The 22,386-nt window shown below is 41.5% G+C and overlaps 2 protein-coding genes across 2 annotated transcripts in view; one reads left to right on the forward strand and one right to left on the reverse strand.

The window, feature by feature from the left end:
- The window catches only part of TMEM41A (transmembrane protein 41A), a 347,737-nt gene that overhangs the window by 51,951 nt on the left and 273,400 nt on the right, over positions 1–22,386 (reverse strand). The gene's annotated exons all lie outside the window — the stretch shown is intronic.
- EHHADH (enoyl-CoA hydratase and 3-hydroxyacyl CoA dehydrogenase) overlaps positions 1–22,386 on the forward strand; it is a 50,078-nt gene that overhangs the window by 16,702 nt on the left and 10,990 nt on the right. The window contains exon 6 of the mRNA XM_056534910.1: positions 21,778–22,119. Coding sequence (XP_056390885.1) covers positions 21,778–22,119 — 342 coding nt within the window. The remainder of the gene's footprint in view (positions 1–21,777; positions 22,120–22,386) is intronic.

A 22,386-nucleotide genomic window follows, 5' to 3' on the forward strand; every position in this document is an offset into this window, starting at 1 on the left:
GTCACTGTACTTCCTATAAACCACAAGCAAAGGGGTTTAAATACTGGTCACCCCAAAAGACCTCAATGATGCTTGCCCTTGGTGTTTATACCATTCTACTCAAAAACACTTTGAAAACCACCAATAAGGCCAAATCTGATTAAAACGTAACTTTTACTGCTACATGGGAAAAACATTACAAAAAAGTGCACGTAACATATATTATATATTTACAAAAATTGAAAAAAAATTACAATAAAATAGACAAATCCACAAGCGCCTCAATGGAATTAATGGAATCAAATATGTATACATAAGTTATTACATAATTGTGGGTAGGGAGGGGGAATGGGTGCAGGTGCCAGTCCTTATTGCCAACCATAGAGCTTTCCCTACCTGATCTAGGAATCGCCCTTCTTATACTTAAAGGGGTATTCCAGTTAATAATTTTATTCTGTTATTTCTCCCCCTCCTTCCTAGTTTTTTATTTTATTTTAATTTTTTTTACTCAATTAACACCCATTAAAAATGATTACTCCTTTCACCATTGTGATGATTACTCCTTTCATGAAAACCTTTGTTCTGCCTCACTGTTGTGGCATCTCAGCCCCCACCTTCCGAAACGGAGACCACATGACTTAACTGCCGAGACGGAGACCATGTGACTAACCTTCAGAGAGGGAGACAATGTGACTTGCCTTCTGCAAGGGAGAGAGCTCTTCTGCCTAGCATCTCTCACAGGGCGAGAGACACTGATAGAGAGGGAGGGAGACAGACATTTCTTCTCCCTCTCCTCTGTACTACTAGAGGGGTGGGGGAGGGGTTTGGTCTCTGTATGGCAGTAGTAGGAGATGCAGCAGGAGGAGAAGCTGCTACCAACCTTCCTGCAGGGAGTGAGAGAGGAGACAGCGCCATCTCCCCTGACCAGCACTGAAGATCCAGGGAAGTAAGGAGCTGCTCTTTACTTTTAACCCTCACCTGATGAGGGGACTGCAGACAGTGAGGCCTGGCAGGGACATGTGTGGGGCTTGTTAGTTTTTCTTCTCTCTTCTTTTATGCTGATGCCTTGTTCATTGCAGTCCAGTAGAATTAACCCTCTCACTGCTTCTTTGCAGTTAATGTAACTAATCTCTACAGTGTAAGGGTTAATTTTCCTGTTGCTGCAGATGCATGAGCATCCAGGGAATGGAGACAAGACGAGCTGACACCTCCTCCCTACACACAATCACAGGACTCATTGCTATTCCACAACCCCCCCAAATAGTGAGAGACATTCCCCCCAACCCCCTTCACTTTAATGTACATGTCATATATGTTACTTAAATAAAAAAGCACAAACGGATGCGCTCCGTAGTGTAACACCAAAGGTGAGTTGGTAACGCTAAGTGTGAATTGCGCTTACCATATGAAGTTGTACTCCAACCAAGTACAACAATGGAACAGGGCGTATCATCAAAGGGTCTCTGCAGCTTCGTCCCGCTGAAATAGAATCACGATAAAAACAAGCAATCTCCAGGTAGCAGAGCGGGATCAATGGAAGCGCTGAGACCAGATAAGAAGTTAAAAGGATTTATTTCCCATAATGCAACGCGTTTCACGGTCACCCGCTTCCTCAGGCATGCCTGAGGAAGCGGGTGACCGTGAAACGCGTTGCATTATGGGAAATAAATCATTTTAACTTCTTATCTGATCTCAGCGCTTCCATTGATCCCGCTCTGCTACCTGGAGATTGCTTGTTTTTATCGTGATATATGTTACTGAGTAGCAATAAGAATGTCCCTGTCACACAGCCCTTCTATATTAGGCCTTGTTCACACGTTGCGTTTTTGTTGTGGTACCATCTGTGTAACAATATGGCAGAAACACCATAATACCACAACAAAACCACAACCTGTGGACAAAGCCTTTCACACGTGAGTCTTTTGCTGCAGATTTTGCTACTCATTGACCTCAGTGGACAGCAAAATCTACAACAGAAAATCTTCAGCATATTTCCTTGGAACTAAACCAAAAAAGGGAGGAAAAAAAGCAAATTGGATATAATGTCACACCACACTCCAAAAATGGTCTGGACAAAATTATTGGCACCCTTTCATAATTGTGGAAAAATATGATTGTTTCAAGCATGTGATGCTTTATCAATCGAGCGCAGAGCACATTGAAACCACATTGATCTGTATGAGGAATCAAATGATTCTCCCTAAAACTCCCCTAAGTGGACTAAAAGTGTAAAAAATAAATAAAAAACACACATTAACCCCTTCCTTATAAATAGTTTAAATCACCCCCTTTTCCCAAATTCCATATAAAAAATATATAAACATAATAAAAATAAAACATATGTGGTATCGCCACGTGCATAAATATCCGATCTATAAAAATAATTCATTAATTAAACCGCACGGTAAATGGAATACGCGCAAAAAAATTCCAAAGTCCAAAATAGCGTATTTTTGGGCACTTTTTATACCATAAAAAATTAATAAAAAGCTATCAAAAAGTCCAATCAAAACAAAAATGATACCAATAAAAACTTTAAATCACGGCGCAAGAAATGAGCCCTCATACCGCCCCGTACACGAAAAATTTAAAAGCTATAGGAGTCAGAAGAGGACAGTTTTAACTGTAGTAAATTTTGGGCATGTAGTTATGATATTTTCCAAAAGTACGACAAAATCAAACCTATATAAGTAGGGTATCAATTTAATCATATGGACCTACAGCATAAAGATAAAGTGTAATTTTTACAGAGAAATGTACTGCGTAGAAACGGCACCCCCCAAAATTTACAAATTGGCGTTTTCTTTCTTTTGTCGTACAATGATGAATATTTTTTTCTGTTTCACCGTAGATTTTTGGGTAAAATGACTGATGTCTAAAATGACTGATGTCTAAAATGACTGATGTCATATGGATTTTTAGGTGCAAAATTGAAAGGGGTTATTATTTTTAAAAGTAAGGAGGAAAAAAGTGCAAAAACTGAAAAACGCTCAGTCATTAAGGGGTTAAACTCACCTGGGGCAAGTAACAGGTGTGGGCAATATAACAAAATCACTTCTTAAAACAGATAAAAAGGAGAGAAGTTCACTTAGTCTTTGCATTGTGTGTCTGTGTGTGCCACACTACGCATGGACAACAGAAAGAGGAGAAGAGAACTTTCTGAGTACTTGAGAACCAAAATTGTGGAAAAATATCAACAATCTCAAGTTTACAAGTCCATCTCCAGACATCTAGATTTGCCTTTGTCCACAGTGTGCAACATTATCAAGAAGTTTGCAACCCATGGCTCTGTAGCTTATCTCCCTGGGCTTGGAAGGAAGAGAAAAACCGATGAAAGGTGTCAACGCAGGATACTCCGGATGATGGATAAGCAGCCCCAAACAAGTTCCAAAGATTTTCAAGCTGTCCTGCAGGCTCAGAGAGCATCAGTGTCAGCACGAACTATCCGTCAACGTTTAAATGAAATGAAATGCTATGGTAGGAGACCCAAGAGGCCCCACTGCTGACACAGAGACATAAAAAAAGCAAGACTACATTTTGCCAAAATGAACTTGAGGAAGCCAAAATCCTTCTGTAAAAACACCTTGTGGACAGATGAGACCAAGATAGAGCTTTTTGGTAAAGTACATAATTCTACTGTTTGCCGAAAACGGAATGAGGCCTACAAAGAAAAGAACACAGTACCTACAGTATAATATGGTGGAGGTTGAATGATGTTTTGGTGTTGTTTTGCTGCACTGGATGTCTTGAATGTGTGCAAGGCATCATGAAATCTGAGGATTACCATTGGATTTTGGGTCGCACTCTACAGCCCAGTGTCAGAAAACTGGGTTTGCGTCTGAGATCTTGGGTCTTCCAGCAGGACAATGACCCCAAACATACGTCAAAAAGCACCCCGAAATGGATGGCAACAAAGCACTGGAGACTTTGGAAGTGGCCAGCAATGAGTCCAGATCTAAATCCCATTGAACACCTGTGGAGAGATCTTAAAATTGCTGTTGGGAAAAGGCGCCCTTCCAATAAGAGAGACCTGGAGCAGTTTGCAAAGGAAGAGTGGTCCAACATTCCAGCTGAGAGGTGTAAGAAGCTTATTGATGGTTATAGGAAGCAACTGATTTCAGTTATTTTTTCCAAAGGGTGTGTAACCAAATATTAAGTTAAGGGTGCCAATAATTTTGTCCAGCCCATTTTTGGAGTTTGGTGTGACATTATGTCCAATTAGCTTTTTTTCCTCCCTTTTTTTTGGTTTAGTTCCAAAATGTAAACATGTGTATAGCAAAACATGTGTTACTGCAATCCTTTTCTGTGAGAAATACTTCATTTTCTTGAAAACTCTCAGGGGTGCCAACATTTACGGCCTGACTGTATATGGGCTGTTTAGGGCTAATATTTGGCAGAAGGGCAAATTCACACATTTAGTAAATGACCATGGGGGAGATTTATCAAAACCTGTGTGGAGGAAAAGTTGCGGAGTTGCCCATAGCAACCAATCAGATTGCTTCTTTTTTCATAGGCCTTTTAAAAAAAGAAGCGATCTGATTGGTTGCTTTGGGCAACTGGTCAATTTTTCCTCTGCACAGGTTTTGATATATCTCCCTATATATGCTTAGGCCAGACAGTCAAAGAATGTGGCCAATTTGTCATAGTGTCTTAGGTAAAGTAGTTGGCTTGCTTTATTAATAAAGCTGGGACATGTAGTTTAAAGACAGTGTGCAGGGAAGGGAACAAGTAGAGGTGCAGAAAGATGTATTAGAGCCACGTACAGAAGATAAAACGGTCACAGTAGAGAATAGATGCAAGTTTAATATCCTATGCCGATCTGAGCGTTTTTTTTTTTTTTCATTCCTGGATAACCCCTTTAAAGTGTGGATGTGTATAGGATAGCAAATGTAACAACAGTGTTGTCTCCAAAATTAATAATTGTTGTATCATAAATACATTTCATTGAATAACCATACCATTAGATCTCATACTCCTTTTTCCAACGTAATACTTGCTATATATAGCCTCATACTATGGAAATACCTACCGTATATACTCGAGTATAAGCCGAGTTTTTCAGCACAATTTTTCGTGCTGAAAACGCCCCCCCTCAGCTTATACTCGAGTGAACTCTCCGCCTGTCAATCACTTCTCAGTAGTCTTCAACCTGCGGACCTCCAGATGTTGCAAAACTACAACTCCCAGCATGCCGGGCATGGTGGGAGTTGTAGTTTTGCAACATCTGGAGGTCCGCAGGTTGAAGACCACTGAGGGATTGACAAGCGGTGATGATGAAGGGGGTGGGGGGGGGGAGTTATGATGAAGGGAGGGGGGGATGATGACTGGGTGATGATGAAGGGGGGGGTTATGATGAAGGGGGGGATGATGACTGGGTGATGATGACAGGGTGATGATGACGGGGGTGTTAATGACGGGGGTCTGGATGATGACAGTGCGGGGATGATGTATTTTTCCTGGGTTTTTGGGGTGAAATTAGGGGCCTCGGCTTATATTCGGGTCAGCTTATACTCGAGTATATACGGTATCTGTTGCAGTCGGCAGCTGCTTTAGGATGATTAAATGGCATATTTCCATGGTTTACTTTAGAGCACTTCTTCATTAGATGCAGACTCCGGGCTGAATTATTTTATAAGTTACATAAACTTACATTTTAGGATATTCTAGCATGGTAATGAAAAGTGTTTGTTTGTCTCCTTTTAACTAGATTTTTAACTACATTTTACTGTACATCACCCCTGTTAGATAAGCAGTTTAACATGTATATTTCTATACTGAGGCAGTAGAGAAAAGATAGGACGGCACCACTCAGCGTCATGTAATGCAGCAAAAATTACAATGATAAAGTCACGTATGGGGAGAGCAAAGACCGGAGGAAAGGGGTGCACGATGCATGAAAGAAAGACATCCAAATAGAATCCGCAGTAAAGTAACTTTTATTTCAACATCTTCATAAAACAAAAGCCGGCCTAGGTGGGATCGGGAAAGAGGATACGCAACAGCCAGAGCTGTGCGGGTGGGCGGCAACAAGCTGGTTTTGCGGGTATTCCGCTCCCTCTGGCCTCACCTGTCATCACATCCAGGTAACATTTCCCATAATGGGAGCTGTGACGTCACTAAAGGGGGAGGAGCGCTAAGTGCTTATGCAAATGAAGAGAATGCAATAAAAAAAAATGAAAAATACTAGCGAGATGGGAGTATTAGTAAAACAGTACTAGTAGAAATATTCTGGTACAAACAGTGAAAAATCAATAAGGGAAAATCGCTAGAATTATAAAAAAAAAAAACTGTCAGTTGACTGCGGTAATTCAGACCGAGGATCCCAAGCTCATCGGTGCACATTATTCATTCAGCTTCACGCTGTCTTAGGATAAGTTCTTTCATGTTTCCAGTTGTTGTGATTCTCTCTATGCCGCAAAAGGTAAGATAATTGGGGTTACTGTTGTGATGTGATCGCATGCGCTCAATGAGCGGATCCGATGCCAGTTTTCAGCGATCTCTTGTGCTCTCGAAAGCGGTAGAAGAGACAACGGTTAGTGGAGCCAATATAGTAGTAGTTACAAGGGCAGAGAAGGGCATAAATTACCCATTCTGAGCAGCAGCTGATAAATTCTTTGATCTTGATTTCAGTGCCGCCAAGTCTTAGGAAGGCACCTTTCTGTAGCTAAGGACAATGGATGCAAGAGCCGCATTTGTAATTACCTTTAAGTTCATTTTTGGCTAACCAATTCACGTTAGATTTTTTGGAAGAAAAAGTGGAGGACACTAGCAGTTTTTTTTTACTCCTGGTACTGAGTCTGAAGGTTATCAGTGTTTTTTTCATGGCAGTGTCATGCAGGAGAGGATCACGTTCAAGGCTGTGTAAGTTTTAGTGTGGTATTTGTTTAGATGATTTCAGACAGGGGATTGAACTGGAAAGAAAAATCAAATCTTTTCTCTTTTTGATTCTTCTTTCTTAGTTTTTTCGGGTTTTTATTCTTTTTATATGTTTTGTGGATGAGTTCAGTATGGGAGATCTGAGATACTTTCTCAAGAGAGGACATAAGCAGATCTTCAGGGTAACCTCTCTGAGGAAATTTGGTAACAAGTTGCTCAGCTTTTGCTGTTGCTTTTTGTTTTTGCTGTTGATTTTTATCAATCAGAGCAGTTGGTTATAGGGTAGAGAGTTTTTGGTGTGCGCAGGATGGAAGCTTTTGAAGTGCAAATATGAGTTTGTAGCGGTCTGTTTTCTGTAACCTGTGGTGGTGATAGAATTATCTATCACATGGATTTCGACATCTAGAAAATCAATGATATCAGTGGCAAAAAAACCATCATGTTCATCTGATTTTTTCCATTAAGATAGATAAGAAAATCAGAAAAATCTTTTTCTTCGCCCTTCCAGATGATGAAAACGTCATCCACATAGTGGGTGTAAAGTTTTTTAGATTTTTAACAAATGGGTTATTGGGACTGTACACCATTTTGCGCTCAAGAGCGGCAAGATATAAATTAGCGAAGGTGCTTGTTAGCACAATTTGGTATTAGCTTTTCAGCTTTCTTTTTACTGTTTATGCCCATTTCCACATTGTTGTGTAGGAAACTCCATAATTTAGACAGGATTTTAGTATTAGGATCAGATTTAAGGGGGAGATAAGTGTCTTCATTCTTGAGTTGTCTGTGTGCCTCCATGACATAGTAATGTTTAGACATGACTACCACGCTGCCCCCATTGTCAGCCTTTTTTATCACCAGGTCTGACTGAGATCACAACCATTTCAAAGCTCTTGTTTCTTTAGCTGTCAGATTGCTGGGGGCATTTTCTGTTTCCCGATCCCACATAGGCCGGGTTTGGTTTTATGAAGATGTCAAAATAAAAGTTACTTTTTAACAGGTGAGTGCCGATGTGAATTTTCTTACTGCGGATTCTATGCATATTTCTATGTTTGCGATTATTTCCCATTACCGATACAAAAAAGCATGCTTGTTTGTGCATCTTGTCTGTACAATCCAAGATCCAAAAGGTTAGCCTCGCTTCTATCTCCTGGAAAGTTAATGATTTCAGAATGAGCCCTCATTACTTTAAATGTTGTTAAATCCTTAATCTATGAAGTAGACTGAGCCCTTGACCTAATGTAACAGTAGAAGATCATTATACGTGAGCAGACAGTTTAATAGCACTCCCTCATTACCATAGATAAGCATTGTATCAACTGGATTTAGCTCAGCACCATATGATGTCCTGCTGGCTATAAAGAAAAACAGCTGAAATAGGAATTATCATAAAAATGACTTACGTTGGTAAACAAGATTGTTAAAAGTGATTGATAAAAGTGCTTTATTTATTTTCATATTTTTTCTTGTGACAGTCGATATGACATTCTTAAATACTTTTGCATAATAGTAGTGAACATTAGATTAGGTTTCTCCACTGTCAATTGCAGAGTGGAAAGTTTTTTGCATAACAGAAGATTTAGGCTAAGTTTCTACTTTTTTATTTTTTATTTTTTTTTGCCGCATGGCGTTTTTTCGGCCAAAAAACGCTGCGGCCAGATGTGAGCTGTAAATCAATGAGAAATTGCTAAATTCTTGTTCCACTTGGTGTTTTTCACTTTGTCTTTTTTTTATCCTTTTGGCGTTTTTTCACTCTTTTTTTGGCGTTTTTCAGATCCTCGGTAATCGCAGCATGTTGAGCCACTGGCGATTTTTTTTATTTTTTTTTGTCAAAATCGTGGCGTTTTTCGCCCATAAAAGTCTATGGGAGTGAAAAAACGCCAAGAAAAACGATATGTGGGTTTTAACTTGGTGTTCATTCTTTTTTGGGCTTTAAGGATCCAAAAAAGTGATGGAGATACCTTTTTTTAATACAATTTCGTAGGGTACCATTAAGAAAAAAAAAAGATACAGTAGCGAAGGGAAAAAATAGTATCTAACGAAATGTATCTTTTTTTATAACAAAATATTTATTACTTTTTAAACAGAGATCAATTTATGTGGGCGGGCGGGGACCTAAAAATGTAGTGTGTGTATGTTTTTCACTTTTTTTCTTTATTTTTAAATTTTTTTAGGTAGTACTACTACTCCCAGCATGGAACACACTATCCCATGATGGGAGTAGTAGTACCTGTACTAATTGACAGATCACCCGTTGCGATCCTTCTGTATAATGTATAGATGTGGCCGGCCGCTCTTCCATGGTCCCCTGCACTGCCGTATATATACACCTATTCATATTTCCCGCAGAGAGCTGTGATTGGCCAGATGGTTCCAGCCAATCACAACTCTCTGTGGGATATATGAATATGTGTATATATACGGCCGTGCAGGGGACCATAAAAGAGCGGCCGCATCTATACATTATACAGGAGGATCACAGCGGGTGTCAGTTGTGACATCCACTGTGATCTTTCCTTAACTGCAGGTACTACTACTCCCAACATGGAGTACACTCAGGTACATGTAGTACCTGCATTAATAGACAGATCGCAGCGAGTGTCAGAAGTTACACTCGCTGTGATCTGTCTATTAATGCAGGTACTACAGCTCCCAGCATGGAGTAGAGTGTGCTCCATGTTGGGAGTAGTAGTAATTGCAGTTAAGGACACATCACAGCGGATGTCACTACTGACACCCGCTGTGATCGTCCTGTCTATAGCAGAGATGCAGAGCGGCTGTATACAGCGCTCGCATTTCTGCTCTGTACTCCGGCCACTCAATCATTCATATTTCCCTCAGAGCTGTGATTGGCTACAACCATCCGGCCAATCACAGCTCTGTGCGGAAAATATGAATGATTGATGTTCTATTCACATCACTGGCCGGAGTACAGAGCAGAGATTTGAGTGCTGTATAGAGCCTCTCCGCATCTCTGCTATATTATGGACGATGGCATCGGGTGTCAGGACTGACACCCGGGGCGATATGTCTATAGTACAGGTACTACTACTCCCATCATGGAACAGTCTGTTCCATGCTGGGAGTAGTAGTACTACCTAAAAAATTAAAAAAATAGAGAAAAAAAAGTGAAACATTTTATTAAAAAATAATAAAAATGTTGTTATAAAATATATACATTTCGTTTAATAAAATGTTTTCCATCACTGCTGCATCCTATTTGGGTACCAAAAAAAACTGCCAAGGTGCAATTTCCACACAAATGAAAAAATGCCAGAAAAAACGCCAGAAACAGGACATTGCACTGGAGTTTTTTCAGGCGTTTTTTTCAACCCAAAAAACACAGCACAAAAAAACAAGTAGAAACTTAGCCTTATAGAGCCGATTTACTAAAACTGTCTAAAGTTTTCATCAAAACCTGTGCAGAGGAAAAGTAGACCAATTGCCCATAGCAATCTCTCAGATAGCTTTTTCCATTTTCCAGAGGCCTTTAAAAAAAACTTTTAGGACACCCCATTCTAAATACGTAATATGGAATTGGTTCCCACATTGCAGTTGCAACAACAGCTTTCACTCCTCTAGGTGTCTGTGGGAATTCTGCTGCATTTATCCAAGAAGAGCATCTGTGAGGTCAAACACTTATATTGGATGAGAGGACCTGACTCCCAATCTTCATTCCAGAGTAGATAATGCCAATGAACTAATGCAGGTTACATTCTCCTGGCATTCATCAAACCCAGACTGGTCCAAAGGCTGTGAGATAGAGAAGTGTTATTCATCACTCCGCTGAATATGTGCCTAGTCCTCCAGAGTCCAGTAGTGGTGTGCTTTACACCATTCTATCTGACACTTGGCATTGTGCTTGGTCATGTAAGACTGGTAACATGCCCAGTTATTGTGCCGATTTTAATGCCAGATGAGGTTTGGTTTCTGCAGTTATAGAGTCAGTAAGCGTTGGTGACTTTCATGCAAATACTGAGTTGTTTGGTCCCTAATGCCATTCACAGTTCATCATGGAACATCTAGGAGCGGAGAAATTTTAGGAACTGACTTGTGACAGTGTTGATGCATAAATGAAAGAGGCTCCAAGGTACATTGCTGCCACCGAGTTCTCCAAGCTGAATCTTCTTTTATTCAATAAAATTCCATACACCCCAATAACTTGTTTCAGGTTTCCTCTCCTTTTGGAGCCTTTCTTTCTTTTTAGGCATTTCTAGTGATTTAATCCGAACTCCTGCAGGTGATTCTTGGACAGCAACATCCTATCAAGCCGCTCTTTCCATATTTTATGCCCCTAATGTGGGTGATATACATTAATTTCCTGTTTGAAAGTCCAATACCAAGGGTTACAGATGTAGTTAAGACCCTTTGCATTTTAATAGTATCACACAAGGTGCTGCCCTCCTGTTTCTACTCAGCATTGTTAAAATGGTGGCTCCTATTTGAGTGCCACACTGGAACTTAGTGAGCTCTTTAACCCTTTTACAAATGTCTGTAAATATGACTGCATTGGTAGATGCTGGATTATATACACCTATGGCAAAGGGGCGGAATGAACCACCTGAGTTTGGTGAAGTGTGTCCCAATACGTTTGTCCTCCAGAGTGAAAACAAATGATCAGGTTACATTGCAGTTTGTAACTGCACCATGTCAGTAATGGATGAATTCAATTGCAGTACAGTGATCCCTCAACCTACAATGGCCTCAACATACAATAGTTTCAACATACAATGGTCTTTTCTGGACCATTGTTAAGTTGAAACCAGACTCAACGTACAATGCTACAGACAGTACAGATCTGTGCAACGTGTCAGTGGCCGGAAGAACTGACCAATCAGAATGGGCATTTTACTGGTAAAACCCCTGTATTACTGAAGTGCATGCACTGACTGATGTCTGGTAGCGCTCCCTACCGTAGAGGGAGGTATTACATGTTCTGTACACTTTACCTGTACCAGGCTTACCTGCTCCTTTGGACTTCAGGTAAGGGCGACTCCATTTTACTTTTTTAGGACACTGTGTGTACTGTACAGGAACTTGAAGAAGCTTCTGTCCTCTACATAGACCAGTGTTTCCCAAGCAGGGTGCCCCCAGCTGTTGCAAAACTACATTTCCCAGCATGCCCGGACAGCCTTTGGCTGTCCAGGCATGCTGGGAGTTGTACTTTTGCAACAGCTGGAGGCTCCCTGCTTGGGAAACACTGACATAGACAGTGATTACAGCTCCCAGCAGATCTTTATTACTTTTATTTGTAAGGATTTGCTTTATCTATATTAGTTATCTACTTATTTTTCTTTAATTCTCACCTTTTCCTATTTTTGGACGACATTTTGGTGGCTTCAGAACCAATTACCAGGTTTCCATAGAGTTCTGGTCTCAACATACAATGGTTTCAACATACAATGGTCGTCCTGGAACCAATTAATATTGTAACTTGAGGGACCACTGTATTGGAAATTGCAGCACAACCTGATTGTTTGCTTTCACCCTCACAGTATGTCCACACGGCAGAATGTCTGCGCAGAATTCCGCATTAATATTTCGCGCGGACATTCCACAGCAGCAAAGTCCCTTTAATTTCCGTGGGATTCTGCTGCTCTGTTCACACGGCAGAATCCAGACTCCGGCGTCCGCAAAAACATTGAACCTGTTTAATCTTTTTACAGATTAAACTCTGAAATGCATTGCCATCTATGAGGTGATGCATTTCCGAGCAGTCCTAGCACCGGCATGTTCTGCCGGCGCTCCGCTGTCTGTGGAATGTCTGCACAGAAATTTACTGTGCAGACATTCCACTGTGTAAACATAGCCTTAGGGTGCGTTCCCACAGGGCGTATACGCAGCGTATTTGACGCTACACAAATTTTACGGCATTAGTGGGAAATACGCTGCGTATTCCTTGCTCACTATACACACAGGGCTTTCCGGCGGCAGCCCTATGTGTGTAGTGCGTTTTGGAGGCGGGGCCGCGTGTCACAGACACGCCGGCACATGGCCCCGCCTCCAAAACTCACTACACACATAGGGCTGCCGCCGGAAAGCCCTGTGTGTATAGTGAGCAAGGGATACACAGCGTATTTCCCGCTGCTGCCGTAAAATTTGCGCAGCGTCAAATACGCTGCGTATACGCCCTGTGGGAACGCACCCTCATAGTGTATGTAGGACAAATCTGCTTTCCCTATAAAGAGTCCTATAAGATCTTCATGCATTGGCTGCAGTCTATCAATGAACTTGGGGAACCTAGATTTCCGATGCTAGGTTAAGATTCTGTCTGTAACATTTGTCCTTGTATTCCCACTGTTGGCCTAAGGAGGGCGCTGTTGCACCATCCTTGTGTAGCATGTCTGAATGAGGTATATAATAGAAATCATGTTCTCTTTTATTTTCTCTTTTTATAGTATTGCATCTGTGGTGTATAAAGTGAAACAATAGATTGTGCAGCATTTAAAGAATCTTTTCCTCTACCACTAAATACTGCTCATATAATAGGAAATTACACACCATAAATGCCTAATTATACTTCAATGTCCTCTTATGGGCAAAAGAAATAATCCCTACACCAGCTCTCCCTGCCCCATCAGGTGAATGCAGGCAGTGTATAACCACCCCTGTGAATAGTCAATGCAATGACCAGAGCGGCTGGCAGACGGTCATAGAATATACAGTGGTCCCTCAAGTTACAATATTAATTGGTTCCAGGACGACCATTGTATGTTGAAACCATTGTATGTTGAGACCAGAACTCTATGGAAACCTGGTAATTGGTTCTGAAGCCACCAACATGTCATCCAAAAAATAGGAAAAAGTGAGGATTAAAGATAAATAAGTAAATAACTAATATAGATAAAGCAAGTCCTTACATATAAAAGAAAGAAAGATCCGCTGGGAGCTGTAAATCACTGTCTATGTCAGTGTTTCCCAAGCAGGGTGCCTCCAGCTGTTGCAAAACTACAACTCCCAGCATGCCCGGACAGCCAAAGGCTGTCCAGGCATGCTGGGAGTTATAGTTTTGCAACAGCTGGGGGCACCCTGCTTGTGAAACACTGGTCTATGTAGAGGACAGGAGCTTCTTCAGGGTCCTGTACAGTATATGCAATGTCCTAAAAAAAAAAGTAAAATGGAGTCGCCCTCACCTGGTGTCCAAAGGAGCAGCTAACCCTGGTACAGGTAAAGAGTGCAGAACATGTAATACCTCCCTGTACTGTAGGGGGCGCTACCAGACATCAGTCAGTGCATACTCTTCAGTAATACAGGGGTTTTACCAGTAAATTGCCCATTCTGATTGGTCGGTTCTTCAAGCCATTGACACGTTGCACAGATCTGGATTGTCCGTAGCATTGTATGTTGAGTCTGGTTTCAACTTACAATGGTCCAGAAAAGACCATTGTATGTTGAAACTGTTGTATGTTGAGGCCATTGTAGGTTGAGGGATCACTGTACTGTTGGCGCTAAAGATTTTTTTTCCACACTGTTTATTACTACCAAGATTCAAAGGGAATATGCTGTGCTGTAAAGGAGCTGTCTCATGAAGACCACCTCTGCTTTCATATTGGAACCTCTTGATACAGGTCCGGCCTGTTATACCCCTGTCAAAAAGCTGATTTTGCCTAGCAGTTCCGGTGCGCTGGTTATTTCCCTTTCATTGGCCTCTGCTGGAGAAAGTTAGTATTACATGTGTGGGGTCCCAGTACCGTATTGCATACCGTACCTTGGTTAGGGGTCCCTAAAGTCAGAGTTCCTAATAACTGTGGGGTTCCGCTTCTTTAGTCATCCCCAAGTTACCCCTCAAATAGTTAATATGTTGCTAAATAAAATGTAAATACATATAAAGTGTATACTTACCTTGCATAGCGTCGCAGGGCCTGGGGTCATGTGACTGGTTTAGTCTCTATGGTAGGTAAAAGGACCTTTGGAGGTTCTGGGTCATGTGATACCCACAATACTGATACCCACAATGCTGATTGACAGATGGTCTGGAGCAATCCTAAAATGGCCAGCCCCTGCCCATATAAGGGAGCTGTGGCCAGTAGTCGCTCTCTTGGGTTCCGGATCGTTGGAAAGTCAGGATCTGCGCAACTTCCGACAAATACTGGTCCAAAGCCTGCTGGCCTTGGCTCGAATCGAACAGTGAGTTCTTACAAACTTCCCCGCTACTTCTAGCAAGGACCCTGGACCTAAACATAACCCTGAATCCAGCGGATCTGCCCATACTAAATCCTACTTATCTAAAGAACTTACAAAAGTCCCAACCATACGTCAATCTCAGCTAAGCTGTACATAGACTCTGTTATAAAGACTGTTCCTGTTATCCCACGTTACAGAAAATCTTCAGTAAAGTTTCCGAAAGTTTTCACCAAAGCTCTGGTTGTGGACATTGCATTTATTCTAAATCTCCCTATCGCTTTTGGGAAGGGTGGCGATAGGCCAAGCATCACAGTATTAACCCTCACCCTGGCGTCACGACTGACGAGAGTGAATTATAACTCTCCAAGATGCAGAGTAAACCAGTCAAGAATCCATGTGAATATGCTGCGGCATCGCAGTTCTAAGACAATGTGTTTCCGTCCAGAATGTGTTTTAGTTGAAAGGTTTACTGTTATGTCTGGTAGCCATGGAGATAAGATTCCATCTTTATGTATGTGGTGACATTTTTAGATCTTTAGACACTTCTAACCTTTGAGGTCTGACCCCACATAATAATCCTAGCTGTATTATTCCTTTTATATTTCTCTTTACTCATTTAGTCCTCTGTTTTCTATACAATTCTCCCTTGACACAACTTTTGGATGTGAGAATAAATGTGATATAAAATTGGTAGTTGGATATGATAAATACAACAGAATGTTGTAATAGGGCCGTAGGTTTATTCTGTTATATATATATATATATATATATATATATATATATATATATATATATAATTTTTTTTTTTATATATATATATATATATATATATATATATATATACTCAATGTGTGTGTATGTTCCACAAAAACTTAACATGAAACCTGGCACACATGTTACTTATATGTCAACAACAAACATAGGATAGGTGATTTAACCCTTACTCACCCCCCATTTGCCAGGGTCGGGGTTTTTGTTTAAAGTCCCATACAAGTCTGTGGGAAAGATATGTTACTGCATAACTTCCAAACGACTGGAGATATTTAGATAATACTTGGTCACATGTTACTTATATGTCCACTTAAAATATAGGATAGTTAATTTAACACTTGTGAGGGTCGGGGTTTTTGTTTAAAGTCCCATGCAAATCAATGGGAAATGTATGTTCCCACATAACTTCCGTACGGCTGGAGCTATTTCAATACCTGATGCACATATTTACAGGTCGGGATAGGAGGACGGGATAGGAGGACGGGACATGAGGTCTGGATATGAGGTTGGGATATGACAACAATATATGAGGACAGGATATGAAGTCAAAAGCTTCCTCCTTTGTTTATTTTCCTTCCCAACAAGGATTAGGAAGGAAAAACCGGGCAACGCCGGGTACTCAGCTAGTACATGTCTTCTGAGCACAGTACATTGCAAGAAGAAAAGGAGTCGGATATGTGCTAAATAAATTGGTGCAACCAGAAAGAGACCTGTGCAGCACACACTGCAATGGAGAAGTATTACAAATGCCCCTGCTTTCAGTTTTTGCGGTGCAGCAGAATACACCAGTGCAATGTTCTTCTACCCCTGGCTCTCCATTTATTGCAAAACTACAATTCCCAGCATGCTCTTGCAGCTAAAAGTTTTGCCACAGTTTGGGGAACATTGCACGTGTGTGTGTGTGAATATCTAAGAGAGTATTAGTGTGTAATCTCCTTTTGGAAGCATTTACCAATGTTAGAGATGACAGTGCTCTGCACAGCGCGTACATATACTGTACTATGACTATTTGGTGCTAATTTATCATATTTTAAAATATCCTAAATGGTATTTAGTTTGTATATATTAAAGGGATTGTTGATTCTATGCAAATAAGATTTAATCACTATATAATTGAAAATTGTATAAAAAAAATACTTTGGGGGAGATATATCAAAACCTGTGTAGCGGAAGAGTGGTTCAGTTGCCCATAGCAACCAATCAGATGGCTTGTTTATATTTCAGAGATCTTTTTAAAAATGAAAGAAGCGATCACATTGGTTGCTATGGGCAACTGCACCACTCTTACTCTACACAGGTAGTAACATTTTTCAGAAATTAGTTTGCTATGAGTAAATGAGAACATTTATAGGGTGCAAGCCTGCACATAGCTAGTCTTGTTCTCAGCTGAGAAGTACAGTGCATTCCAAAAGCATTCAGAGCGTTTGACTTAAGGAATGACCGATTATCGGTTTGGCTGATATTATCGGCCGATAATCACGATTTTGGGCATTATCGGTATCGGCAATTACCTTGCCGATAATCCGATAATGTCCCGCCCCCCCCCCCCCCGCACCGCGAACGACCCCACCAACCCACCGCGTCGCACCCCCCACCGCACCGCCCCGGCCCCATTGCCTCCCCCATCCCCGGTTTTAGAATGACCTGTTTCCGGGGTCAACGCTACTTCTGGCTCCTGCTGCGTCCTGCATTACGCTGTGCGCAATGACTAGTGACGCGACGAGACGTCACAGCCAGTGCGCACAGTGACGGCTCAGGAGGACGCCACCGGAGCCGGATGTGGAGTGGACCCCGGGAACAGGTAATTATAAAACCGGGGATGGGGGAGGCAATGGGGCCGCGGCGGTGCGGTGGGGGGTGCGGCGCGGTGGGCGCGGAGCGGTGGGGGTGATGGCCGTGATAGGACTCAGGACCCCCGGACAGGCAGGGGGAGAGAAGCGGGCGGCGGCGGTGGTCTATGGCACCGCAAAAGCCGCTGCAGTTCATTGATTTAGAAGCGCCCACTTTAAATCAATGATCTGCAGCGGTGTCGCAGGGGGATAAATAGCCGATAACTTATACCGGAATATCGGTATAAATTATCGGCTATCGGCCCTAACCTCCACAGATTATCGGTATCTGCCCTAAAAAAAACGACATCGGTCGATCCCTAGTTTGACTTTTTTTTTAACATTTTGTCTTGTTGCGGCCTTGTGCTAAAATAGAAAAAAAATTATAATAAGTGTCATAGCGAAGGGTCTGAATACTTTATTATTTTTAATAAAGGATAAAGGTGGCTCAGTGAACAAAACATTGAAATTTTAGGACCATAGTCAGGATTTGGCCCAAAAGCTAATCATTAAAGGGTACCTCTCATCAAATAAACTTTTGAGATATTTTAGATTAATGAATGTTGAATAACTTTCCAATAGCATGTTAATGAAAAATGCTTCTTTCTATTGTATTTTTCCCGATCAGTCCTGTCAGCAGACATTTCTGACTCATGCTGGAGTCCTAAACACTCAGAGCTGCCAGCCTGCTTTGTTCACAGCCAAACAGGCTGTGAACAAAGCAGGCTGGCAGCTCTGAGTGTTCTCCTTTGTGAACAAAGCAGACTGGCAGCTCGTAGTGTTTATGACTCCAGCATGAGTCTGAAATGCTTGCTGCCAGGACTTTCTTCAAAGGGGAAAATTAAATAGAAAGAAGCATATTTTTTACTAACATGCAATTGTAAAGTTATTCTGCATACATTAATCTATAATATATCAAAAGTTTTTTTGATGAGAGGTACCCTTTAAGCATGCCAGGATGCATTGCAAAGTCTTGAAAATAAAGAATTAATGCTGTAAATCTTTGCATAAACTTGACATATTTGTCAATAAAAGAATGTATTAACCAGTTAAGGACGCAGGGTGTACAGGTACGCCACCGTTCCCGAGTCCTTAAAGGGGTATTCCAGAAAAAAAAATGATATATATATATATATATAATCTCTCTCAACTGGCTCCAGAAAGTTAAACAGATTTGTAAATTACTACTATTAAAAAATCTTAATCCTTCCAATAATTATCAGCTGCTAAAGTTGAGTTGTTATTTTCTCTGCTTGTCTCAGAACTGCACAGATTAGAAGAGGTTTGCTATGGAGATTTTCTTCTACCTTCTACTCTGGACAGTTCCTGAGACAAGTGTCATCAGAGAGCAGTTAGACAGAAAAGAAGAGCTCAACTGCAGCAGCTCATAAGTACTGAAAGAGATTAAGATTTTTTAATAGAAGTAATTTACAAATCTGTTTAACTTTCTGGAGCCAGATGATATATATAAAAAAAAGTTTTTTAGCTGAATCCACCGGCCCTCTGGGTCACAACAGCCGCCGCACTGTTGTGACCCAGAGGGCCGGTGGATTCAGCTAAACCTATTGACTATACTTGTCTATTGAACTGAGTTGCTCTTTGCACGAACAGTGGGCTCCAAATAGGGGGTCTCCAGTGCCTGCAAGTGCACTGCAGGCGCTCTTACCACACTCCACTGGTACTAATTATTATCTGGACATATATCACACTTGCCGCATATGTTTTATTAATTCTAACTTAGGCAACTTACTGTATCTGATTAGTGTAATTGCCTTAGTGAATGCAAGGATCCTGCACTCCCATTTTTTGTAATTTTATACTGTAGCTCAATAAAATTATTATTTTTCATATCTTGGACATAGACATTGATTTATTTGATACAGAGTCACACCACATCTTTCACCTACATAGTTTCACACCTCTACATAGTCACATTCTAACTAACCCACAATACATTTTCAACCACCATCCTCTAAACCACAAGCAGATTAACTATATTGTCACTCTCATTCATTCTCTTCTCACTCATTCACACATTTATATACATACACATTGACATACTCATAAATACATACACTCACCCACCCAATACAGCTTAACACACTCGTAGCATATCTAGGCCTGGAGAAGAAGCCAAACCACTGATTGTCTATAACATTACATCTGACTTAAAAGAGCTATAAAAAAAAAAACACAGAAGCAGAAAACTTTGTGAAAAAAAAAAATTTGTGCCAGTCTCAAAAACTTTTATATATTACTTAGGACTTTATATTTACTTGAGACTCTGCATTATTTGGAATCTCGATATCCACCTCAGTGACAGTGTAACGTGTATTTTATGTGATTCTAATAAAGGTAGACTATTTGTATTAGTAGGATAACATTTTGAGGTTGGTAAAGCCTAATATATGTATATAATCATGCTTTATACTTTCTGTCTGCTTCTTTTTAAAGCTTTTCTTGCCTGCATGACTAAAATAGAAAATACAGGTCTACTATTGTTTTACATTTTAGCGTAAAAAAAAACCTGCTTATCTGACTGGAATTTTAAAGAAAAGAGTAATTGCTCATAACATTAAGAAGCACTGTAGAAAGTTGGCATTGATGAGACAGGCAGCAAATTATGCCACTTATCTAAAAGTACAGCTTATTTAGGAATTTCCCAAATGCAGCTGAGTGAATGTGTAAGACGTATATTTTTCCATCTCTGCCAGAGGGGACAGTAAACTAAAGCACTTCGCAGCTGGTGCTATCGTTTGAGGAACGGACTGAGACCATCTTGTTTGGAACATTCATTTTTCCTCAGGACAGGAGACTGAAATGTTCTGCTTAGCAACTACCAGCATCCGACCTGCATTCCCTTCCCAGTAGAACATTTCATGAGATGCTGTCATTTTTCTGCTTTCCCAAATTGTTGGAGATGAAAGAGATGTTTCCATCTGTCACCTCCTGCTTCAAGGGTGAAGGAGCAGCCGACTTACTTGTATTACACCAGTGCTTTCTACAGCCTACGGCAGAGAGAACAACGAAGACACCGGACAAAAGAAGGAATGAGTGAAAAAGACGATTATTTGGGAAAAAACTTTCTAGATGCAATGGTTGTGTCGGCACTCATAGCACTTATGTAACACTTTTCTCACATGTAAGATCTTTCAAAGCAAGTTCTGCATTTCCCTCCTCAACCCATCGCTGTCGAGGTTTGTAGAGCCCATGGCCCCCACCAAAATTCTATCAAATTGAATACCGTATTTTTTGCCGTATAAGACGCACTTTTTCTTCCCCAAAACTGTGGGGGGGGGGGGGGGGGGGGGGGGAGTTGGTGCGTCTTATACTGCAAATACACATTAAAACCTGTCCTATCGCGGCGGTCCCTGCGGCCATCAACAGCCGGGACCCGCGGTTAATACAGGACATCACCGATCGCGGTGATACCCTGTATTAACCCTTCAGACGAGGCGATCAAAGCTGACCGCCGCGTCTGAAGCGAAAGTGACACTAACCCAGCTGCTCAGCCGGGCTGTTCGGGACCACCGCGGTGAAATTGCGGCATCCCGAACAGCTTACAGGACACCGGGAGGGACCTTACCTGTCTCCTTGGAGTCTACTCCGTGCCGGGATCCCCTGCATGGCTGGCGCTCTCCTTCGTCGTCGTCGCGCACGCCGTCCCGTCATCCAATAGGAGCGGCGTGCGTAGCGACGTGATGGCGGCGACGGAGAGCGAGGATACCCGGCAGCAGAGACGTGAGGGGGACACCCCGGGGACGCGGCGATAGCGATGGAGGGCGACATCCAGGGCAGCAGTGACGGGTCCGGAGCGGTGGGGACACGTGAGTATTACATCCTATACCAGTGGTCTTCAACCTGCGGACCTCCAGATGTTGCAAAACTACAACTCCTGGCATGCCCGGACAGCCAACGGCTGTCAGGGCTTGCTGGGAGTTGTAGTTTTGCAACATCTGGAGGTCTGCAGGTTGAAGGTTCAGAATCTTTTTTTTTTTTCTAGATTTTCACCCTTTAAAATTGGGTGCGTCTTATATGCCGGAGGGTCTTATATGGCAAAAATACGGTATGTTGACACATACTGCTATAATACAATGCAAAATGTCTATCCAGTATGTCTAAACAAGAATACATTATGAAAATGTACACTATAATATATAAGAAATACATTTACTCATCTCTATTGTTTTCTTTATTTTAGGAAGTGATTTGAACAAGCGGAGACTTAGCACTAACCATGTACCATCCAATCCCAGCATGGAAAGCTTCTTGGACACTGCTGTGGAGAAAGCAAAGAAACAGTATCGTGGGGCCCAAGCTCCTATAGCCTGTATAGAGGCAGTACGAGCGTCTGTCCAGAAACCGTACACTTATGGTTTAGAGAAAGAGAAACAACTCTTCCTTTCTCTTTGGACTACTGGCCAGCCTCAAGCACAGCAGTATGCCTTTTTCTCAGAAAGAAGTGTTGGGAAGTGGACCCATCCCTCCGGTGGTAGATGGGACACTGTTGCACCGAAACCCGTTCGCACCGCTGCAGTTATAGGTAGGTCCACAATTACTCCAGTTACTTATTTTTATCTATTGTTTGCATCAATTTTCCTGCATGTTTTGGTGTGGAATCCACTCATATTTGTGCTGAACGTTGTGTGAATTCTACTGCCAAATGTTAAATGGTAGCCAAATACCGTAATCACTAGAGTTTTCTGATTGGTCTCCAAGACTTGTTTAGATCCTGTTTATATCATGGAGTGATAAACGATACAATAATTGTGCAACAAATTATCTTCAACGCACTACCATTTCTAGATAT

The sequence above is a fragment of the Hyla sarda genome, chromosome 8 (genome assembly GCF_029499605.1).
Source record: "Hyla sarda isolate aHylSar1 chromosome 8, aHylSar1.hap1, whole genome shotgun sequence".
Classification (NCBI taxonomy): domain Eukaryota; kingdom Metazoa; phylum Chordata; class Amphibia; order Anura; family Hylidae; genus Hyla; species Hyla sarda.